At 34.4% G+C, this 25,631-nt stretch overlaps 1 protein-coding gene across 5 annotated transcripts in view; it reads left to right on the plus strand.

The window, feature by feature from the left end:
• The window catches only part of CDK8 (cyclin dependent kinase 8), a 111,555-nt gene that overhangs the window by 38,851 nt on the left and 47,073 nt on the right, over positions 1 to 25,631 (plus strand). For 4 of the 5 annotated variants that reach the window (XM_025996687.2, XM_025996688.2, XM_072719846.1 and 1 more), the window contains exons 2-3: positions 13,659 to 13,734; positions 24,528 to 24,638. In XM_025996687.2, coding sequence (XP_025852472.1) covers positions 13,659 to 13,734; positions 24,528 to 24,638 — 187 coding nt within the window. The remainder of the gene's footprint in view (positions 1 to 13,658; positions 13,735 to 24,527; positions 24,639 to 25,631) is intronic. The other variant, XM_072719848.1, reaches the window with a different exon arrangement.

Raw genomic sequence — 25,631 nt, forward strand, 5'->3', positions numbered from 1 at the left:
GCACGGGAGCATTAGGGGCTTGATCTCAGGACCTGAGCTGAAACCAAGAATCGAGGCTTAACCAACTGTGCCACTCAGGTGCCCCAAGAAATAATTTGCATTTCTATGTACTAACGACAAAGCATCTAGAAAGAAATTAACGAAACAGTCTCATTTAAAATAGCATCAAAAACAATAAAATACTTAGTAAATTTAATGTGAAGATTTGTACTATGAAAACGATAAAACTTCAATGAAAGAAATGAAAGAAGACACAAATAAATGGAAAGATATCCCATATTGGGTAAATGGAAGAATAAATATTAAGATGTCCATACTACCCAAGCAATCTATAGATTCATTGCAATCCCTGTCAAAATTCCAGTAGCATTTTTCATGGAAATAGAAAACAATCCTGAAATTTGTATGGAACCACAAAAGACCCCAAAGAGGGGTCAAGAGCTGGTTAAATATCTGCTCCTGTAATTTAGAAGGGAAATGATATGGACAAGGGGTGGCAGTAAAGCTGGAGAGCAGGGCTAATAACTGGGTAGGTGAAATGAAGAGAAAAAAATAGAATAATTTCCTAATTGGACAAATGGTGAACCACAGAGTTTGGTGAGTTGTGAAGGTCTAAGGATCAGGACTAAGGGTGATAGTGGGGATAGGACAGTGGTTTAGAATTTCCAAGCATAGAAGCAGATCCTCTGGATTCTTGCATCTTTTCACTTCACCTGCTTTCTTCGGTAGTCCAGCATTTACAGGAGAGGGGAAAGATCTCAGAGCTTTCACAGGTGTACATTTTCTGATGGTTTTATGTGTCCATCACCTTAACCTCTTATTCACCAGATATTTATTTATTTATTTTTTCCTTATCTCACATTTCATTTTGGAGATAAATCTGAGGTAATTTTATCTTAGACTTTCTACATATAACTGTCAGTATAGATAGATCTCTTCTGAGAAATATAACGCGGAAATACAAGCCAAAGAACATTTCCAAGTTTCTGTAAACATTGTCAATTTAAATACTTTTGCTTTTAATTCATCTTAATATTTATTTTTTAAAGATTTTATTATTTATTTATTTATTTATTTATTTATTTATTTATTTATTTATTTATTTATGAGAGAGAGAGAGAGAGAGAGAGGCAGAGACACAGGAGGAGGAAGAAGCAGGCTCCATGCCAGGAGCCTGATGTGGGACTCGATCCCAGGACTCCAGGATCGCACTCTGGGCCAAAGGCAGGCGCTAAACTGCTGAGCCACCCAGGGATCCCCTTTTAATTCATGTTAAAGAAATCAAACGTTAGAATCCAAGTTAACTCTAAAGCTATGGCTACTATGTTTTGGAAAATTGGGTTACTAGGATGAAATAGCTTATGTGTTTATAGCTCCTTATAAGTCTGTTTCATATCTAGATCACTGCTTCAGACTCAGAATAGATTTATAATTGTAAAATTGGCCTTCATGCAGGTATTCTCATTCTTTGATGTCAGATTTATAAAGTATATGTTATATTTTCATCTTAGGACTTTATAGTAGTGCGAATGAAGACAGCAGTTATTCATAGAGTCACCAAGCTAAGTCTTGCAAGTGCAGTGATGTGTATGTAGTATGAGAAAATTTGTCATTGCATTAGTGCCTGCTATATTTGGTCTGCAGTCATAAAAATATATTCACTTTTCATTATAATCAGATAACTGTCTTCTCACAATTGATCTTTTCTCCAGATGTCTAATTCAAGAACAATTTTATAGGTGATTAATTACAGAAATTGTATCAGCGGACATGTTACACGATACAGATTATTTCACAAAATGTTATGAACTATTTCATGTGATGTGTCATTTAGAAGTATTTAGCTCTTTAAAGGTGTAAAGAATCAATTTATCTGTTGTAGCAAAGCTTATCTAACATGTAGGAGATGTTAAGAGTTTATTAGAATCTAAATTTGTACCTCTCATTTTGTGAGTTGGAAATTGGTTTTCCCCACTAACTTTATTTACATTTTGTGATTAATCTAATTCTGATAATCGTGTTTTCCCTCTTTTATATAGTCTTTTGTGTCTTGTCTCTTAGCTTCAAATCGCTCAAGTATATAATTTGCTAAATCATACACAGTTTTATTTATACACAGTTTACATTTTTTTTACTTCTTTGCTATTTTTTAGTTTTATGTAATAAATTAAAAGATCGTAGATCTGTGAATGCTACACATAAAACTTTAAACTTCAGGTAGTCTTTTGTTTTAAGATCTTTTCGTCCTCCTTGCTTATATAATAACAGCAGCTTTAAATGAAGAGTTTCTGATAGCTCGTTATCTGTGCTTTGCCATATGAGTTATTAGGCGGGAATTTGAATGTGTGTGTGTAAGTAAAAAGCAAAAATAATCTGTTTATTAGCTCACGTAGGTAGAGGAGATTTGTTCATTTACATATGACCCATTTATTGCTGTGGTGGAAAATGCCTAAGAGTGTTTTACCTGGAAGCAATTTGTAAAAGAGTTGGTAGTCATAATTTCCTGAACAGAGCTAATATAGTGTGTGGAATCATGCTTTAGGAATCAGACTGCATGGATTCGAGGTCCTGATGTGCTGCTCTCTAGCCTTGTGACTCAGATTCTTTGTTTCCTTTTGTGTAAATTGGGATACTGATAATGCATTGTGATGTCATTATTAAACAGTGCTTGCAAATAAAGGACAATCTGTGTCATAAGCAATATAAACTACATAATTGATACTTTATTTTTTGTAAGCCACCTATAAAATTCTTCTCATTACTATCTGAGTTAAAACAATACTGTGGCAGTCAGTAACTTATTTATCCTAAAAATGATTTCTTCTTCTGTGTGTATATATTTAGATGCATATCTGTATATCTCTATGTATATGTGCAGACATATAAGTGTACATGTGTATTTGTATTTATGTACACATACATAAATATGTTTTTGAAATGTGCTTATGTATGTTTATAAATATTTTTGCAGAGAAAGTATGTGGTTATGCATAACTATACATAACTACATACATGTAAAATCATATTTTGTATAAATCCAGTGCATGTGTGGCATGGACTTTTAACATTTATTTCAAATGCTTAATGTAGTACTTGGCTATGGAAAGTGCTTGGTACATATTATCATATTCTTCTAGGAATCCCATTCTTTGTCTGCCTGCAGAAGTTGCATTTATTGAATATATTCACTTGTGGAGAAAGGGCTTTCTGGTATTTTGGAAAGTTGGAGGCAAAGATATATAGGTCCCACTCCTGGGAAATGATTCTGCTTTTTCCCCTTAGATTAACACTGAGTTTGCCCAAGAACTAAGAAAACCCAGGGCTTATAAATCTACTAATAGAGTAATTTTTAATAGAATGCTATGAAAGTGTCAGATATAACAGGTTAATGTTAATATTGCTGCAGGACTTAAACTTCTCTAGTCTGGCAGGAACCTGCTTTGTGAGGAGAGACTCACTGGCAGCTGATAACCTCCCCTTCACCTTTCATCCACTCAGAAATATTCTGCATATTTTATTACTCTATGTGGCCCCTGTTTCTGGTAAGAGGATATGTATTTACCTAATTACAATGAGACTCTATCCATTTCTACCTTATGTGTAATTGGTGTTGGAACAGTGGGTGGAAGGAAACAGGTAAGAGGCAGGTTTCTTCTTGCCAGTTTTTAACTCCTGTGGAAGCACTGTGCCTGTATGTAGGACTGCATTAGGCAAAGTGAGTTTATTACTCCCTAATTTTACTCCTGTTAATGTATTGAAACTAGCAAAATTTTAGTTTGGGCACTTGTTATTCGACTTTTAGATTATTGACAATAACTTCCCAATTACCCTTCTTGCCTTGCATTGACCCTTCAGTGTGTGCTGATGTGTGATCGTCCTTAAGTTTAGTCTAATCACATCTTAAATTTTATTGTTTAATACTGTCAAATATCTATGTAATTCTGTTGAAATTTTCATAATATTTTTTATCTTTGGCTTATACCAAATTTAACTCTTCTCCCACTATAATTTTTTTCCCCCAGACTTTTAGGAAATCCTATTTTTGTACTTGAGTAGGGATAGTTCCATTTAACTGGTTGTTTCTTGGTTTTTGTACATGCAATTGAATTGAAAATACTGGTTGGGGGCACCCCGGGTGGCTCAGCCATTTAGCACCACCTTCAGCCCAGGGCCTGATCCTGGAGTCCCGGGATCAAGTCCCATATCGGGCTCCCTGCACGGAGCCTGCTTCTCCCTCTGCCTGCGTCTCTGCATCTCTCTTTTTCTCTCTCATTAATAAAAGAAAAAAATATATTGGTTGATACATGGCATACTGTCATTGTCAATCTGTGCAAGACTCTGTATTCTTTATTTTTCATTCTCCTATTTCGGCCCCATTCTCTTTTCCCAGTATAATCAGCTCCCAATCTTATTTTTTCAATTTTATCCTTTCATCCCCTATTTCAATCTAAATATCTTATAACATACTTAAATCCCTGAAAATATTGTTTATGTATGGTTATGTTTTTTTTTTTTAAGATTTTATTTATTCATGTGAGACAGAGAAGCAGAGACATAAGCAGACTCTCTTTGGGGAGCCTGTTGTGCGACTTGATTCCAGGACCTCAGGATCATGACCTAAGCCAAAGGCAGATGCTCAACCACTGAGCCACCCAGGTGCCCTGGTTATAAGTTTTTATGTAAAAAACTCTGGTATAATTCTCATTCCTTTAAAAATTATCTGTTTCTACTTAACTATACATAAACCCCATTCATTGCTTTTTACCGTATATTCTCAATATGTGCATACACCATGTGTTATTACTTCTCTGTTCCCATTGATGCACACTTAGTATACCTCTATTTGCTTCTATAACTATGTCATTTTTTGTAGCTATCTGAAACCCTTCCTGTGGTATACAGTCAGGAGAGGAATTGCTGGTGTAGGAAGTACACATACTTAATATCACTATTCCAGATTGCTTTCTAAAATGTTTGTGCCAGTTTATACTCTTAGTAATAGTACACAAGGGTTACCTTCCCTTTATGTTTTCACCAGTTTAAATGAGAAGCATTAAATAATGTTAAATATTAATCTTTAAAAATACTGAAAACAAAAATAGAATGCAAGAATGAGAGGGTAGATATTTATTAACTTATGTAGAAAAACTTTTGTGGCCAGATTTTTCTTTATAAATTCAGGTTTAACACTGTGTTACTAATGATAGAATTAAGACTCTGCATGTGAGAAACCGAGCTGTAATGTAATGACTTCAGATCCCATCCATTTTATTTGTTCAACAGTGAGCATTCATAACATTCTTTTCACTTGCAGAGTATTGTTGACAGGGTAGAGTGTAGATTGAGGGACAAAAAGACATTTTTACGGTATCTTAATAACATGAATCTTGAATATTTATTGACAGTAATAAGTGGAGTATAATATATGAACATTTAAGAAACATTTGGGTATATTCACATGCCTGATATAATAGTACTTTTAAGAAAATAAATATTTAGGGCCAAATCGGAATAAATTAGTGGATATGTGAAATAGGAAAGACCAACCATTTGGGAGAAAAATACTATGCATTAATTTCTGGTCTTAGTGTTGCTTGTTTCTTCGACCATGATTATTAAGGAGAAGAAAAATGATTATAAGTGACTATGCCAAGATACAGTTCTTGAAGTCAAGATGCAATGACCATAGTAACTTTACTCTTTGTAGAGTAGTGCTCAGAAAAATATGACATTTTGGGAAGATTAAGAAAGATTGTTAAGTAATCTGTTTCTAAGCAAAAAGCCAAGTCTCAAATGTGTAGACAGAAACTTTCCTAGGTTTGACATCCCAGGGGCTGCCTGTCCTGTTTATTTTGAGTTTACTATTTCAGGAGTTGCTTAGTAGTTGAGTATGATTGCCCAGGAACCAGAGTGAGCTGAGTTGCACCCAAAAGAAGGTGGCTACAATCTTAGTAATTAGTTTGTTTGCATATTTTAGTGAAATCATGAGCAAATTGTAGCCAGGAATTGGATTCATACAAAAAGTAACTAGGGATACAAAGAGCAGTATTATGGGTATTGTTATTGACATAATAGGTCTCTGTTAACAATTCAGAAATATAAACCAGCATAGAAGATAGAAAAGAGACTGGAGGGGAAAATGAGAGCATGCAGATTTCAGCCTGTCTTTGGTTCTGGCCATTTAGATCTTGTTCCGTGGGTCCTGGATAGAAGCTATCTCTAGAATCATCTTCTAGAGGATTCTTAGGAATCCTCAGTGTGAGATCTCTGGCTGGGATGGTCTTCCAGTAATTTGAGGATGTGTTATATCACTGTAATTGAGAGCTGTGCATTGAAGGAGTTTTACTGCTATTTTAGTTGTCAACAGAATATGGCAAGGTCATTTCCATGGGGGTTCACATGCAGTTTTCCCCTAACGATGCTGCAAAAATAGCCAGTCACCTAATCTAAGAGCATGTGGAGCTGATTAAGTATCTAGCAAAAGAAGAGAAGATTGAATAGTTCTGGAAAATTATTATGTTAACCTGAATTATTAGAATGGCAGAGAACGGCTTCTCTATTGACATATATATATATTATACACAATTAATTTATAAGGATTCTGTGATTACCCACAGAGCTAGAATGTATTGTGAACTGTGAGGACTTTAACCAACCTGCAAGCCTCCTTGATTTCTACCATCAAGGGTGCTGTGCCTGTTCCTGATTGATAAGGATATTAAAACCTAGAAACAAAAATGAAATTGAAAGTTATTGTATCAGTTTTTCATATAAATATGTTTAATATATATACACACATACATGAATATATTTTATTTGCATTTAATCTATAAAGATTGAACTTCTTTTGGATTTGTCAAATCAATTTAGAGATTGAGTTTTCAGAATAGGAAATCCAAAGTTATTTTAAGTGTAAAAGATACCATCAGTTTTATTATTTTGATTTTGGGACTTAAGTTCACAAAAGATAAAATCAAGAATTTTAAATGATAATAATACATGAACCTTAGGGTATCTAAAGGTAAAAAGTAGTTCTAAGGAATATTTGAAACTCCTGTAGCAATAGGAACAGTAATTATTAGGACCTTTAATCTTTTTAAAGTAGATTTTATTAAAAATGATTTAAACTATAGTTATGGCCCAATGATACATATTTAAGAGCATTCTTTCCCGAATTGGAAATGTTAAGATTATTAAAAATACCTAAGATGTCACACTAAAGCAAGTTAGGTTGTTGAGTTCACATCTCTATAGCATTTGGCCGGGTAAACTTATTGTCTTGCACAATCACTAAGATTCCATGCTGTGTGTAGTCTGGTATCCTCCCAGACGTTTTCCCCACAGTAACCATCAAACTGTAGCATTCAATGATAGTTGCTTATGATCTGCTTCCAAATTATTGCATAATAAAGATAATTACATCTTTAACACATTAGATTTTATGTAATTCACAATTTTAACTACATAACTAAATAGTGATTAGTTCAGTGGTTTCTTTCTTTTTCTTTTTTTTCTCCCCCCTAAAGCATGACTTTTTCCATGAAGGAAGCAGTGCACTGATTTATATTCTGGCTCAAGCTCCTTGATCTGGCTGACTACTCCATAATATTTTCCTGTCATTGCAGCTGACAGTATAATTTTCCAGAACAGACTCTTAAACTCCAAACCACATCTATTGACACTGTAATCAATATTCATGATTTCATGTAATCCAGTTAGATTAGAACTTCTAACTTCTGCTATTGAGAAGTCCACAGATATCCTGATTTCTGATCCTTTTTTAAAATTTAGTTTTATTGAGATATAATTTACATATAGCATTGTGTAAGTTGAAGGTGTACAACTTGACTGATAAAATATATACATTGCAATATGATTACCACTGTAATGTAGCTAACACTTCTGTCATGTCACATAATTATCATTTCTTTTTTTGGTGGGGAAAATTAAGATATAGTCTTTTAGTAACTTTGAAGTGTATAATACAGTGTTGTTGTCTATAATCACTGTGCTGTACATTGGGTCTCCAGGACATTTTTGTCTGCTGGTTGCAAGTTTGTACCTTTAAACAAGTCTCTCCACTGAGCTCAGACCCTGGTAACCACCCTGTACTTTGTTTTTATGAGTTTTGGAATTCCACATGTAAGTGATACCATACAGTATTTGTCTTTCTCTGATTTCTCTCACTTAGCTTAATGTCCTCAGGTTCATCCATGTCACAAAATGACAGGATTTCCTTCTGTCATAGCTGAGTAATATTTACTATTTCTAAGTGACCTGTTCCCCTATCTCCACTGGAAGCTTGTAAAATCTACTCATCTCAACTTTTCTGAAATGTCTAAATATTGTGTCTGGATGGCTTATTTTCAGCTGTTTGTGATGGGAACTCATTGGACCCTTTCGGTTTTATAAACCCTGTCATTCAGTTTAGGAAGTTTCCTTGAATTACTTTATAAATTTTCTTTCTTTTCTCTTTTCTTTCTTTCTGGAACTCTTAATTATTTGTATATTGGATTTCATGGACTGGTTGTCTAATTTTTCTGTTTTTCTTTCATGTTTTTCTTACTTTATTGTTCTATTTTCTAGAATATCTCTTCAATTTTATCTTCCATCCAACCAGTTCTACTTCCAGAGATATCTTCTTCGTTTGCTACTTTTGGAGGATTTTGCTGTGTACATCTAATTTGTTCTCATCTTTCTTCACTGTCAGCTTCTGAGTTAGTTTTCTTGGATCCTCTCAATCAATTAGTGTCTGTCCACTTACTTTGGAGTTTCCAAAATTTTATGCCACTGCCTTTCCATTTTTTATCCATATGAGTTTCTATCTTTAAAACATTTCTTTACCATAGTTTTAGCAGGGCTTTAGGAGGGAAGTGAAATTTCATAACGTATGTTCAATACTCTATTTTACCAAAACACTGCTCATTTTTTTTGACTACTTTACAGCCATTTTATATAATTGACTTACTCCTCCTGATGATTAAAGGCAAGTGTTCATCATGGTTCCATCCTTTTCTCTTCTTTTGGTTTTCTCACATAACACACTTTTCCTCAGCTTTATTTATTATTTTTCTAATGTAATATTTTCTTCTCATATGTTTTCTACTCTCCCTGAAGTGAAGCTATCACATATATTCTATCCCCCTCTATGGAGACAGCTGACCTAGAAGACCCCCTCCCATCTTACTTCTGCCTGTTTCTAAAATCACATCTGTCCTCAGGGCTGTCAGCATGTTTCATGATGTTAAATTGCTACTGCTACTCTCTGCTGTTCCCTGAGTATGTCTCACCTTCCCCATGCTTCTGTATTTTTGTACATGTTGTTCCTACTTTCTGGGATGTCTGCTCTAACTACTGATTTATCTCCCCAGCTCCTCCCTCCTTTCCTGACAAACTTCTGAAGTCTTAAGAATCTCTGCTTATGAAGCCTGTTTCTGAAGCTTGCTTTCATCTTGCTTCAACCCTTCAAGCTATAGTTGTTCATCCTCTCTATTTATAGCACTTAGAACACTATATTGCAATTATTTATTTATACAGTCTACCTTCTTCAACTGGATCATGACTGAAACTAGGGAACAAATCCTTTTCCTCTCCAATGTGCCTTTTTACTAAAAAGTGACTGTGTGGATGGATATATAAGTAAATGTGTATTATAAATCACAGGGCATTATTATATTATGATGGTAATTATATTCAGTGATTTTCAAGAGGAGGTTGCCTTTTCGCTAATCAAACATCTTTTTTATTCTCCCATTTCACCTTTCTTTCTCATCATTTACGTTTATAAAATATAAGACATACAATTGCTTGGGATGAGGGAGAGGACTATGCAGATTAGAATTTTTCAGTTCATTGAGAAGACATTTGCATATAGCAACTTGGCTATTATTAAGTAAGAGAAATTCAGGGTCATTGTTAAGGAAGTAGGTAAATGGGTAAGCCTTTGGTTTAATATTTTTTTCCCCACCACTCTCTTTCTCCTTAGGGCGCTCAGATCTAGGATGCTATCCTCAGATAATACATATAAACAGTCTCTTACGCTCCTGGGTTCACCATCTGATTAAATCAGTAACATGCACGTAAAAGTGTCTAATAGACTTATTCTGACCCTGACTTCATTTTATTTATTTGTTTTTAAAGATTTATTTCTTTTGAGAGAGAGAATGTGTGAGAACAGGGGGAGGGGCAGAAGAAGAGGGAGAGGCAATTTCAAGCAAACCTCCCACTGACTGTGGAACCCCACTCAGGGCTCATTCTCATGACCCTAAGATCAGGACCTTAGCTAAAACCAGGAATGAGTTGCTCAGCTGACTGAGCCATGCAGGTGCCCCTCGACTTCATTTTATTTTTGTGTCACCCTCTTTAACTTTTTTTTTTTTTAACTTTTTCAGAAATCATTCAGACTTAGTGAACATTAAGCATAGATTCACTTAATGTAGTTTTAAAATAATGAGTACCCATGGTGCTTTACTAGAAAATATATTGTAAAGCTGGTTGTGGTACAACAAATCTTTTTTCAGAGAAATAATGTTGGTATTGGGATTTTTTTCCACAGCTAAGGATTTGGTGTAAATATGTTGTAGAAACAAAGATAAAGCTATGTGAGTCTTAATAATTTAAGATAATGTAGTATTAAATGAACTTAAATGAATTGGTTTTATATGAGTTATTCAACCAAACCTTCTTTTACTCTGTTCAGATCTTGAACTTTACCACCTTTGCCCTTACTTTTAGTATATGACCTAATTTCCAACATCAGGAAAATAGGAAGTCCATCTAGATGAGAACTCTTCCAAAAAGCATTTCTCCTTCTAGCCCTATCTAATTTTCCTCCAGCATTTCAGTCTTTGCTTTCCTAATTTTTTACGTCTCTCTCTCTCTTGTAGCAGCAGCTCCATTTCTCTGGGTTCTTCCTGTCAATGCTTAGCCTATTCAAGTCTCTTCCATCTTAAAAAAAATAGTAATTCTTTAACCTTGTGTATGATTCCAGTTACTGTTGTACTTTTTCCCCTTCAAATACCTACACCTATTGTCTTAGTTTGCTTTTATGCCCCAGTCATTCCTCAGCCTTCTGCAATAGACTCTGCCACAACATCACTCCCAACTATTTTTGCCTAGTCTACTCTCTGGTGACTTCATCATTGCTAAATTCAGTGAACACTTCTCCGTCCTCACCTTACTAGCCTTCTCTGCACCTTTTGATACTATTTACTATTCTGCCCTTTTTCAAAATCTTTTTTTTTTTTTTTTTTTTTTTTTTTGACGGTCCTCCTTTTTGGTGTCACTTTGCTCTCATGGCTTTGATTGCCGTGTATATGCTAATTATAGTAAATCCGTGTCTTCAGCTTTTTCTTGAGCTTTACACGTGTTTATTCAGCTTGCCATCCTCATTTAGGTGTCTCATATGTATTGCAGACTTAACCTATACAAAACAGACTTTTGTGTTCTTGTTCCCTCAGATCGTTTCTTCTTGCTGCTTTTTATTTCAGGTAGTAATATTGCCGTTAACCGGTTGCTGGGGCAGAAATCATTTTCTTTGACTCCTTCTTCTGCCCAATATCCAGTCACCAAGTGCTCTTGGTTCTAACATATATTGTTCCAGTCTGTCTGCCCTGTGGGACAACCACCATTCTACAGCTACCGCCATCATCTCTCAACCTGAGTAATTTTAATGCTGCTTACTTTTAACTGGCTTCTCTGCCTCTGCCTTTAACTGGCTACTCCCCTTAAGCATTCAAAAGGCAACCAAAGATACTTTTTTTCAAACGAAATATAACTAATATTTTCTTTTTAAAGAAATCTTTAATGGAGTGCTTCCTGTTATTCTTGGAGTAAAAAAGACTTTTATGTTCTGATTCCTAATTAACGTCGTCAGCCACATGCCTCATTGTTTTCTGTGTCTCTTCTCCCTCAAATGATTTCTCTCACCTCATTTGTTTTCACATTGTGTTTCCCCCTAAACTCATCTCTCTCTCTCTCTCTCTCTCTCTCTCTCTCTCTCTCTCACTCACACACACACACACGCACACACACACACACAAACACAAACACCAGCAGTTCTTGAATCTGATCTGGGAACCGCTAGTTACCCCACAATCTTTCAGAAGGTCCATAAAGTTGATACTTTTCATAGTAGTGCTATGATATTACAGTTGACCCTTGAATAGTGTGGGGGTTGGGGGAGTATTGACAGCCCACTACTATGACTACAGTCTAAAATTCACATATAACTTTTACTTCCCGAGAACTTAACTACTAATAGCCTTACAGATAACATAAACAGTAGATTAATACATATTTTGTATGTCACATGAGTTATATACTGTATTCTTATAATAAAGTAAGCTTGAAAAATATTAGAATCATAAAATACATTTATAATACTGAATTGTATTTATAAAAAAAAAAATCTACGTATTAAGTGGACCATGCAATTCAAACCCATGTTGTTCAAGGGTCAATGGTATTTCCTTTTCTCATTGTCTCATGAATGTACAGTGGGTTTTTTCCCAAAGATATCATAACGTGATGAGGTCATTGCTCTGGTGGCTAATAGATACATGCTTTTGCATTCTATGTTTTTAAAAGTTCTCATTTAAAAGATATAATAGGGTAAATAGTAATAGATACAACAAATAAAAACTCTTGAGGGTGTTCAGTAATATCTAAAAGAGTAAAGGGATCCTGAATCAAAAAAGTTTGAGGGATCCCTGGGTGGCGCAGTGGTTTGGCGCCTGCCTTTGGCCCAGGGCACGATCCTGGAGACCCGGGATCGAATCCCACGTCGGGCTCCCGGTGCATGGAGCCTGCTTCTCCCTCTGCCTGTGTCTCTGCCTCTCTCTCTCTCTCTCTCTGTGACTATCATAAATAAATAAAAAATTAAAAAAAAAAGTTTGAGAATTGCTGTTTAGGCTTCATTTGAATGGTGTTACGGTGTTTGTTTTGAGAAGTTTTTGCTTAGATCCTCCACTAGAGTAACCATTGAGTATCCTCTGTGGTTTGCACTTGCCCTATCATAGCACTTACCAAACTGTGTGTTAGTTATTTATCTGTCCAGGCCAGCAGACACAGAAAGCTCTGTAGAAGGAACAGTGCTCTATCCCAGTACCGAGCACAGTTCTGAATACATAGTAAGTGCTCAATAAACACATGTTGAGCGACTCTCATCAAAGGTATTTGGGGGATATGAGGACTATAACATGTTTGAAATTATAACCATTTTGTACTATAGTAATGCATTTCTTTCTTTCTTTTTTTTTTTTTTGACCCACCAATATCTGAATGGATTTTAGAAACTAAGCTCTGTGTGTGTGTGTTTGTGTGTGTGTATTTGTGTTCAGTGCATAGTGTATAATACACACATGAGCATATGTAGTAAGGAAATGTGTACATGTTAGAGCAGAAAGAACCTATTTCTGAATCTTTGACTTCCCAAACCATGGAGCCTTGAACAATTCTTTTTATTACTTTGAATCTAACTTTCTTCATCAAATAGTGGAATTGAACTAGATTATCTAAAAACGTTTTTCCTTAAATAAATACTTTCCCCATATGATTACATATGAAAAACATCTGAAATGTATTAAATGTTACTTATGTATTAAAAATGCACATAAATTTAGTTTTGTCTGTATATTAAAATAACTTTGTTTTTACAGGAAAGATGATAAAGACTATGCTTTAAAACAAATAGAAGGAACTGGGATCTCTATGTCGGCATGTAGAGAAATAGCAGTAAGTGAAGTTCTTTTTATAATCATTATTATCAATTGACTTACGAGTGTCAACTGTGTAAGTCTCTGAATTGTATTTGTCACATATACACATTAATTGAAAGTTGGTAAATATTTTTCATATTGACTATGGAAAAATATATTTGTTTCCTAAGAGAAGTAAAGGTGGTATATAGTTCTATCAAAATATCTATAAATCATTTATTTGGGAGTAAGTCAATCTTAGTTGTTTATATAAATGTATATTTTGCCAATAAATGTCACTGAATATGAAGGGTCCAGTTATTATTTCATTAGGTGCAATAAAAGTAAATTTGTATGAACCTATATGTAGTTCATTAAAATTAATATTTCTATTTTAATAAGATGAGATTATGTCATTACTTAAAATGAGATTGTATTATTTGATTTTCATTGTATTTGTTTGTTCATTTGAATATGTAAAAATACATGCTGTTTTCTTTTGGAAACAGCTTTCCATGTGGTAGCTGTGGAATTTCATTTTGATTCCAAAGGAAAATATTCATGTTAATGCATTACTAAATAATTATTCACACATTTAAACAGAGTATTGCTTCCATGAGATATTACTTCAGTTTTTACTGTTGTAACACTATGGATCCAAATTTATCTTTTCTGGTTATAATCAAAATATTCTAGAATATATATTATAATCTTTGCTTTTGTGGCTTTTAGCCCTTGTATCTATCCACAGATCATAGGCTTTTTTGATTGAATTAATTAATATATTAATTTAAATAATTTTACCTGTTTAACAGAATCTGTGCTGTTGGGTTTTCACTTAGTAGCCATTTGTTGTGTGTCATATTGATGGGAAGTAGAGTAGGTAAAAGTAAGAAAAACAGAACAAGTGAGGATCCCTGGCCTTAAATATTTACACACCGATGAGGAAAAAAAACACTAATCAATTTTTTAATAATAATATACCGATCACAGTGATAAAAGTGTGTGAGAATAAGAATGTGATCTACATCTAAGCAAGAGAATCAAAGAAGGTTGCATGTTTTGGAAGATACGTAAGAATTACTTACATGAGGGCAGAGTAGAGGTGAGGTGGAGAGCGTTCTTTCTTAACCAAAGGTATGCCATGTTGGAAATTGTATTTCATGTAATTGATAGATTTTTATTGCTCTTGAATCTAGAGGAAGGATATCTGTACCTTTTCAGTTCTTCAACATCTACAGTTCTACATATTCTAGTTACTTTTAAAGAATTAAAATCCATCACACCGTGGTTAGTGATATTAGATGTCCTGTTAGAGATCACCTTTGGAGGGGTCAGGGAGTGACAGAAAGGGGAAACAAGGGAACTTGCAGGATTCTAGTAATGTTCTGTTTCTTGATTTTGTTCTGGGTCTGGTTATATAGGCTTATTGTGTGAGAACTCACTGAGCTGTGCACTTACGGTGTGTGTGCTTATCTCTGTTTATTAAATTTCAACAAAATATTTTAAAAACTAACAACTCTTCATTTTAGGAACAGACATTCTTCATGTATATGTTGATAACTGTAAATGCAATTAAGCACAGAAAGAAATATGAAAACTTATTTTTAATGTGTTTGATTATAGCTCTTCTAACCTAAAAGGAGCAGAAATTTTTATTTTTAATGAAATTTACTAATTTTTCCTTTTTATGACTATTAATTTCTGTGTCTGGCTGAAGAAATCTTTACTTATTGATTGTGAAGAAATTTTCTCATGTTTTCTTCTAAAAGCTGGGTAATTTTGGTTTTACTTTTTAGTTTATGTTATACTTAATTCAGTTTTGTTTGTATGGGTGTAATGTTAGGTTAGAGCTTCTCCCCCACTTCACCCTATGTAAGTGTACAATTGTGGGATCATTTTTTAAAAAAGATTCTTCCTCATTGAATTTGTTTGGCACCTTTGTAAAAACTTAAATGACTATGTAAGTATGGACTATTTTTGGTCTCTATTCTGTTCCATCTCTTTGTCCATCTTTACGCCAGTCTGCGGTCACTCCAGCTTTACAGCAAGATTTGAAGGCCATCAGCCTTATACTTCTATTTCAGGATTGTTTGGGCTATTTTAGGTCCTTTGCATTATCATATAAATTTTTGAATCAGCTAGTCAATTTTTACTTCTAAAATATGCCTACTGGGATTATAGTTTGGATCAGTTCAGGGAAAATTGATATCTTAATAATTTTGAAGCATCCAAACCATGAATCTAAAAAGATATACTTTCTATTTCTAAAGATTTTCTTTAATTTTTCTCAACAATGTTTTGTAGTTTTTAGTTGTAGAGATTTTGCATACCTTCTGTTAAATTCATGTCTAGGGACTTCATGCGTTCTGGCGCTATTGTAAATGGGATTATTTAAAAAATTTTATTTCCTATTTGTTTGCTTCTATATTTAGAAATAGAACCTTAAAAAAGGAAACAATTTTTAAAATATTACACATTTCATATATGTTGTATGTCTAAATTCACTGGTAGATTTAGGTGATATATGCAGATTTTCTACATAAAAAATTATGTCATGTGATTTGGAATAGTTTACTGTTTTCCACTTCTTAATTTTTATTTCTTATTGCACTGGCTGGGCCTTCATATAATGTTGAAGGGTAGGAGTGCCTGGGTGGCTCAGTCGGTTAAGCGTCTGCCTTCAGCTCAGGTCATGATCCCAGGGTTCTAGGATCAAGTCCTTGCTCATTGGGGATCCTGCTTCTTCTCCCCTTCTTCTTCTTCTTCTTCTCCCTCTGCCTGCCTCTCCCCTTGGTTATATGCATGTGTTCTCTTTCTCTCTCTCTCTCTCTTTCTCTCTCAAGTAAATAAAATCTTAAAAAAAAAATGTTGAAGATAATGACGATGAAGGTCTTTGACTTGTTCCCAGTCATGGGAAAGTGTTTTCAGTGTTTAACTATTAGGTAAAATGCCAGCTCTACGTTTTTTTATAGATGGCATCAGTCAGACTAAGGAGGTTCCTTCTAGTTTTTTCATAAGTGGTATCAGATTTTATTGGATGCTTTTTTCTGTGTGTACTGAAATGATCCTATAGTTCTCTTTTATTCTGTTACATTGATAGGCTACATTGATTTTTAATGTTTATCCAATTTTGCATTCTCAAAATAATCCCTACTTGGTTATATATTGTTAGATTTGATTTACTAGTGTGTTATTAAGGGGTTTTAAGTATGAGTTTGAAGGATGTTGGTCTATAATTATCTTTACTGTAATATCTTTGTCTTTGGTATCAAGATTATGCTGCCCTCATGAAACACACTAGGCATTCCCAATTGTCAGAATGTAGGCATCCCCTGACAATTTCTGTAAGAATAGTAGTTTTTCTTCCTTAAATGTTTGATAGAATTCACCAACCAATATTATTTACTTAATAGATAAAGAGCTCTTCAGATTTTATATTTCATCCTGTGTTTGATATATTGTATTTTTTATGGAATTTGTCTATTTCGTTTAAGTTGTTGAATTTATTAGCACAAAATTGTTCATAATATTTCATTAATCTTTTCACATCTGTAACTTCTGTAATGATGTCCTATTTATTGCAGGTTAGTAATTTGTGTTTTCTGTCTCTATCATTGATCTCTGCTCTTAAATCTTTATTATTATTTTTTTCCTTCTATTCTTGGCTTACGGTTCTTTTTTATCTTCTTAAGGTAGAACTTTAGGTCATTGATTTTAAATTATTCGTTTCTTTTTTTTTTTTTTTAAGATTTTATTTATTTATTCATGAGAGATGGGGGGGAGGGGCAGAGACACAGGCAGAGGGAGAAGCAGGCTCCATACAGGGAGCCTGACGTGGGACTGTATCCCGGGGTCTCCAGGATCAGGCCCTGGGCTGAAGGTGGCACTAAACCGCTGAGTCATCCGGGCTGCCCTAAATTATTCTTTTCAATAAACAATTAAACTATAAATTTCCCTCCAAGCTGTATTCTACTTTCATTCTGAAGTTTTATTACATTGTATTTTCATTATCATTTAGTACAGAATATTTTCAGTTTTGTGATTTTTTTTCTTTTATTCCTAGATTGTTTAGAAATATATTGTTTAATTTTTAGGGCCGCCTGGGTGGCTTGGTTAAATGTCCAACTCTTGATTTCAGCTCAAGTCATGATTTCAGGGTTGTGAGATCAAGCCCTGTGCCAGGCTCCGTGCTCACTGTGGAGTCTGCTTGTCCTTCTTCCTCTGCCCTTCTAGTTTGTGCATTGTCTCTCACTCTCTTTCTCAGATAAATACATTAATTAAATATAATTCATTTTTAAACATGAAGTAGAATAGAAAAACCTAGAAATGAGCCCACAATATTATATGGTTAGTTAATCTTTGTCAGAGAAGGAATGGATATGTAATGGGAAAAAGTCTCTTCAGCAAATGATGTTGGGGAAACTGGACCATGTTCTTTCAGTATACACAAAATAAACTCAAAATGGATTGAAGACCTAGATGTGAGATCTGAAACCATAAAATTCCTTAAAGAGGGCACAGGCACTAATTTCTCTAACATTGGCTAAAGCATCATTTTTCTCTGTCTCTCGAGGCAAGAGATATAAAAGCCAAAGTAATCTATTGGGACTACATCAAAATAAAAAGTTTCTGCACAGTGAAGGAAGCAATCAACAATACTAAAAGGCAACCTACTTAATGGGAAAAGATATTTGCAAATCATATATCTGATAAAGATTAATATATCAAAAATATATAAAGAACTGATACAACACCCAAAAAACAAATAACCCAATTAAAAGTTGGGCAGAAGACCTGAACAATCATTTCTCCAAAGAAGACATCCAGATGGCCAACAGACACACAAAAAAGATTGCCCAACATCACTCATGATCAGGGAAATGCAAATCAAAACTACAGTGAGATATACCACCTTATACCTGTCAGGATGGCTAAAATCAACAACACAGGAAACAACAACTGTTGGTGAGAATGTGGAGAAAAAACTGTTGGTGGGAATACAAACTGGTGCAGCCATTGTAGAAAACAGTATGGTGGTTCCTCAAAAAGTTAAAAATAGAACTACCCTACCATCTAGTAATCACACTATTGCCCCAAAATGCAAAAACATTTATTCAAAGGGATGCTTGCATTCCTCTGTTTATTGCAATGTCATTTACAATATCCAAATTATGTAAGCAGCCCAAGTGTCCATCAATAGATTAATGGATAGAGAAGACGTGGAATGTGTATTGGTGTGAGAGAGGAATACAGTCATTAAAAAAAAATGGAATCTTGCTGTTTGCACCAACATGGATGGAGCGAGAGAGTATAATGCTAAGTGAAGTAAGTCAGGCAGAGAAGGACAAGTACCATATGATTTCACTCATGTGGAATTTAAGAAACAAAACAAATAAGCAAAGGGGAAAAAGAGAGAGCCAAACGAAGAAACAGACTCTTAACTATAGAGAACAAACTGATGGTTACCAGAGGGGAGGTAGATTGGAGATGGGGAAAATAGGTTATGGGGATTAGAGTACACTTACCTTGATGAACACCGAGTAATGTATAGAATTGTTGAATCACTATATTGTACACCTGAAACTAATATAACACTGTATGTTAACTATACTGGAATTATAATGAAATACTTAATAAAAACATTTTTTTAAACATGTGAGTCTTGAGATAATTTATTGTCATTGATTGCTATTTCCATGTGGTCAGAGAAAAGAGATCCTATATTTTAGAGATATATACTGAAATATTTACAGGTGAAATCATATCAGTCTAGGATTTATTTAAAAATAATCCAGGGGTGAGATGGGAGGAGTGGGTATGAATGTTGAATAAATGAGATAGACTGAGAGTGGATGTTGATACATGGGGGAGGGTCTGTTTTACTATTCTATTTTATTTACTTTTGAAAATTTTCTATAATAAAAAATTAAAAAGAAAAAAGGATATGCCATCTATTTTTGGCACATCTTATCGGTCTTCTCTCCCTTCCATTTATTAAATCTACCTCTGAGAAGGAAGAAAAGATATTTCCCCACCACTCATTTCCTTTTTTCTCTTACAGTCCGCCCCAGTTTATTTTCTTTCATAGCACTTATAGAAAATTATAAGGTGTTTCTTTTTGTTAGTTTGTTTTCTCTTTTCACTAGACTGTAACTCATTTCTTCACCAGGCATGACAAAGTCTTTGCTCAGTAAATCCTTGTAAAATAGAGGGAAGAAAGAACTCTTGAGCATTTCTTCTAAAGTTAAAGAGCATTGCATATCTTCATCCTCATTGTATTGTAAGTGGTTCGTTTGGTATTTCCACAATCTTTTGTGAGCTACAATCCCTTTAGCATCGTGCTTTTCAAACTGCTTTGGTGGACTGTCAGTATTCTAAGAGGCAGCCTTGTAGTTGGGGTAAGGGTAAGGGAGCAGAGAGATAAAGCTCCAGGCTTTACTTTTAAAGCTCACGTCTACTCTAATTTAGGCACCTCAGCGTTTGTTTTCAGTTTTGTTTTTATCGACTTGTAAAAATTTGATTGAAGAAAGTTTCCACAGCTTTAACAAAATAATTGAAATAATTTAAGAATAATATGCTGTATACTTTTGTGGTAATTTCAACTTAGCTATCATCATACCATGGTATAAATTCAGAATATTATTTTTGTCATGTTGTAAAATTTTAATACTAGAAATCGGTGTCATTTAGAGGATATCAGAGGTTTTCTTTCTTATTTTCTCACTTGCTCTAAGTGATATTTATTGACTAGATACAGTTTTATTTATTTTTTAAAAGATTTTATTTTTTTGAGAGAGACAGAGTAAGAGAGAGCACAAGTGGGAGGAGAGGGAGAGGGAGAAGCAAACTCCCCATTGAGCAGGGAGCCCAATGCTGGGCTCAATCACAGAACCACGGGCTCATGACCTGAATGAAGGCAGATGTCCAACCAGCTGAGCCCTCCAGGGGGCCCCCCCAGATACAGTTTTATTTTATTTATTTTTTAAAGATTTTATTTATTTATTTATGAGAGAGAGAGAGAGAGAGGCAGAGACAGGCAGAGACACAGGCTGAGGGAGAAGCAGGCTCCATGCAGGAAGCCCAGTGTGGGACTCCATCTCGGGTCTCCAGGATCAGGCCCTGGGCTGAAGGCGGTGCTATCTGCCTTCAGATACAGTTTTAAATGTTATTATGTTATTTTTTATTTATTTGTACTTTAAGAGTTCAGATTAAATGTTGTAATATTATATGGTACAATTAGAATGAGTTAAGTTTATGATGAATGATGTATTAAGACATTTGTATTTTTAGCAGTGATCTTAATACAGGAAATTATAAGATTTTATTCCCAGTAGAATTAGAAGAATTTAGGTGGTTTCTGTGTTGGAAACCATTGCTTAAATTAATTTAAACCTGGGATGCCTGGAAGGCTCAGTGGTTGAGTGTCTGCCTTAGGCTCTGTCTGCCTTGAGTGGTGATTCCAGGGTTCTGGGATCGAGTACCACATAGGGCTCCCTGCAGGGAGCCTGCTTTTCCCTCTGCCTTGTGTCTCTGCCTCTCTCTGTGTGTCTCTCATGAATAAATAAATAAAATCTTTAAAAATTTTTAATTCAAACCTTTTCTTTAAATTATTTTTTAACATAATATCTTCAAAAAGGAAAAAAAAACCCACATCCCCCAAAAACCTTAGAAGGGTCCTAGGTAAATGTTAGCTACTCTCAATAAAAATCAGTTACCACTACTGCAGTCACAGCATTAGGATTGTGTGCTTACTTGAATTTGTCTCCTACTAGAGGACTTCAGCAAGTCTTACTTAACACATTTTATATCCCAGGACCTAGTACTTCTACCACAGTGACTGGCATGCAGGAGAAGGCATTTGGTTAATGTTAGCCCTGCTAAATGTAGCCCAGCTCCCTGGTTTTTTGGAAGTGCTTCAATAGAAATATTTACTTGGACCTGATTCCCCACCGAGACTCAGTTCCATCTTTGACCCCACGGTGACCCATCTCCTGATAAATCTCCCTTAAAAAAATACCCAGCATAGTGTGTTTTACTTACTCAATAATAGTAGTTACTTACTGTATTGGTTTACCAAGGCTGCTGTAACAAAATACTATGGACTGAGTGGCTTAAACAACAGAAACTTCCTTTCTCAGGGATGGAACCTATAAGTCCAAGATCAGAGAATCTGCAGTTGATTTCCTCTGTGGCTTCTCCTGGGTTTGCAGACAACCACCCTCTTGTGGCCTCTTTAGTGGTCATCTATGTACAAGCTGCCCTGGTATCTCTCTGTGTGTCCCAACCTCCTCCTCATTATAAGGTCACCATTCAAATTAGATTAGGGCCACCCTAATGACCTTGTTTTAACTTAATTGCCTCTATAAAGGCCTTATCTTCAAAAACAGTCACATTTGGAGGTACTGGGGGTTAGGGCTTCAACGTAGGGATTTGGAGAGAACATAAATCAGTCTATAACACTATTACTTACTATGATAATGATTATCTCTTACTGTTGGTATATTACTAAATCATTATCCTCAGAGATTTGTTGTCTGACTCATCAGATGGATGTTTTAAAAATAGATGTGGGTTAGTTTTTTTTAAGAAATAGATTTTTTTTAAAAGAAGTGGATTGTTCTTATGAGGAAAGCAGTGATCTTAGTCTACAGATCAGAAGCCAAAGGGTGTGTTGTATGATGCCTTTTAATTTGTATATTTTGTTTATTCACAAATTAATTATTCACCAAATACTTAATGTGTGCCTGCCAGGTGCCCAGGCAGGGTGCTAGAAGGTAGCAGTGCCATTGTGAGCAAGACATGGTGCCTGCTATTGTCCATTTTGCAACCTAGTACATACTTAAAATATCTGTGCCTCTGGAAAGAAACGAGAAATAGTTCCCCAGGTATTATGTCTTGGAAAGTGTTGGTACTAGACCTTAGAGCACTGACTTTGTATTTTAAAAGTCAGTTAATTTTAAAAGCATTAAAATTCTGATTTGAACCACTGTATAGGACTATGATCATAAGCAAATTATTTAATCTCCTCAAACCACTATTTCCTCATTTATAAAATAGAAGTAATATAAATATTTCATAGGGCAGTTCATGATTAAGTGAGATAATGCACGCCATATGCTTAGTCCCATACTTGGCCCTTAGGAAGAACTTAATAAAATAGTTGCTGCTGGGCTTTTTGTTCTGTTTTGTTTTGTTTATTCAACACAGGAGCTAAGCCTCATCTTGGAGGTGAAATTGAAGAGGCATCTAAGAATAGCTTTATATGTAGGTTTCTAATAATTGGAAAGAACTTTTGCCAGAGCTTTGGAGTTTGTTATAATTTCTACCCTGCCAGTTTCCAGAAAGGATTTGAAATAGTGCCTGGAAGTGTGTTCCAATCATGAGGTAATGGAGAAAAACACTGACCCAGAAGTAAGATGAACTTAGCACTAGGTTTAGCTCTGGAGCCAGCTGGATGATCCTAGGTGATCCTGGAGTCTAGACTTTCTCTATCAGATTCTTTGCCTTGTTTGTTTATGAGGAAATGGTTAATCTTAGATACTGGCCTTTAGGTTTCTGAGGCTTTGTGTATAATCTCTAAAATCTCGTAAGTTTGAAATTCTAAAAGCAGAAATATATAACTTGAATTTAATCTTGCTCCTGAATAATTATTACTTTCCAGAGAATAATTGTTAATAATATAAATGACTTAATAGGTAGTCCATTCATAGTCTTTCCTTGGCTAAATTCATTTCAGTGTCCTTGCCATATTGTTTTTTTTTTTTAAGATTTTATTTATTTATTCATGAGAGACACAGAGAGAGAAGCAGAGACACAGGCAGAGGGAGAAGCAGGCTTCATGCAGGGAGCCGGATGTGGGACTTGATCGCGGGACTCCGGGATCACGCCCTGGGCCAAAGGCAGGCACCAAACTGCTGAGCCATCCAGGGATCCCCTGCTATACTGTTAACATTGCATTTATATTCTTGTTTTGATAGCAGTGTTCTTATAAAAGGTACTGAAGTCGTAAGTTCTAAGACCTTGACTTTCTCACATGGCTGTTATGTATTTGGAACACATTTGGAAGGCACTATATGTAAGTCAGTTTTAACTGATAAAGACATAATATCTCAGAGGCCTCATGAGAAATTTTTTTTTTACTGTTACTAATGTTTCTTTCTTTTTTTTTTTTTTATTCAGTGGGGTTGGAATACTTTTTAACTGATAGATTATTAAGGCCACTTTGGTTAGTAAATGGAATAAAATAAGGAAATAAAAGATTTTAAATAGAAGATTGTCCTTTTAGGAAATGAGAAAACTTAAAAAAAAAAAAAGGAAATGAGAAAACTTAAACCCTAAAATGTGTTCTACTTAGGTGCTTCTGTCTGTAACTTCTTTATTTTTTTATTAAAAGTTTGCAAAATTTTAATGAAATGTAAAATTTAAGTGCCTGAAAAAAATATCTCACAGAATTACAGATCTAAATTCTCATCTGATATTTGGTATTGACAATGGTTATATTTTCTGAGGTTACAGTTAGTTTTTTAAAAGCTATTTGTACACTAATTGTACACTTAATATCGTTAAAATGGTGCTTTTGATGTATATTTTATCACAAAAAACCAACTAAACAATAACAAAATAGATTTACTCACTTATATCTTTCAGAGTTTGCCTACATTTGTTACTGAAGCACCTATATGGACACTTTCAAAACAGTTTGGGTGCATATTAGATTTTTAGGATATTACCATTAGGTTTGTATTGCCTGTGAATTATAAATGGTGTGGTTTATTTAACATTATTTTCATGGCAAAGATTTTTTAATGGATCTTCCTTGTTTTGCAGTTACTTCGAGAGCTTAAGCATCCAAATGTCATCTCTCTTCAAAAGGTATTTCTGTCTCACGCTGATAGGAAAGTATGGCTTCTGTTTGACTACGCTGAACATGACCTCTGGGTAAGGTGAATTACTGGTAGACATTGAGCCATTGGTTTCAGTCGGGGATTAAGAGTGACTAAAAACAATTTTAGGAGTTTATCTTACTGTGAGATTTACATTTTTAAAATAAAAGTACCTCATAGAATGTGGTTAATGAATTACCAAGGCTAGGGCATTTTGCTTTGTATTATTACATTTTGATCGTATCAGTTTGAACTTTGTAACATACTACAGAAAATAGTAGAATATGAAGAGTATAAACAATTCAGTATTGTTTCCTAGCTATAGATTGTTGATAAAATTTTAAAAAGTAACTGTTATAGCTGTTTTGTTAGAGAATTTCAAAGTAGCATGTTTCTTTTTACTTCTATAAAGGAATATAAAATGAGAAAATAATATCCTTGTGTAGGAAGACAAATATATTTAGAAGACTAGACTGAGGTCTAATGGTTCTGTTACTTGTCATCTGATATTAAGCAAGTTTCTTAATAGCTCTGAAGTTGTAGTTCTCCTATCCCCATCTGTAAAATGTGATACTTTTCCTGCTTTTTAATGAGATTTTTCTGAAAAGCAACTTGTATTTGAAAAACTTTATTGTAAGTGTACTATACAAATGTAGCATACTATTAATCATTTATTGGATATTATTTACACTTAATACTCCATATTCTAATGTATTTCTTATTTCCATCAGAAATTCAATATTGTACTTACTTGAATTGAGCATATTCTTGTATAGGAAGAATTATTTTTGGAAGAGAGTCCCCTATTAAATCCTTGATTCTCAAAGTCAAGTAATTACAGCCTAGTAGATTAGTTTTATTAGATTACCTAATATAATGACAAAAATGATGTTACACTGACAAAAATTATTATAAACTGAGAATTTATTTTGGCTAGATAGCTGAATTATAGACAGTTAACAGTGCTTTGCATTTGCTCAGTGGATTGTTTTTAAAATTTGTATTTACATAAGTTTTGGGTAACTATAAAATTTACTCCTTTATTAAA

Source organism: Vulpes vulpes, chromosome 9 (genome assembly GCF_048418805.1).
Source record: "Vulpes vulpes isolate BD-2025 chromosome 9, VulVul3, whole genome shotgun sequence".
NCBI classification, from domain to species: Eukaryota; Metazoa; Chordata; class Mammalia; order Carnivora; family Canidae; genus Vulpes; species Vulpes vulpes.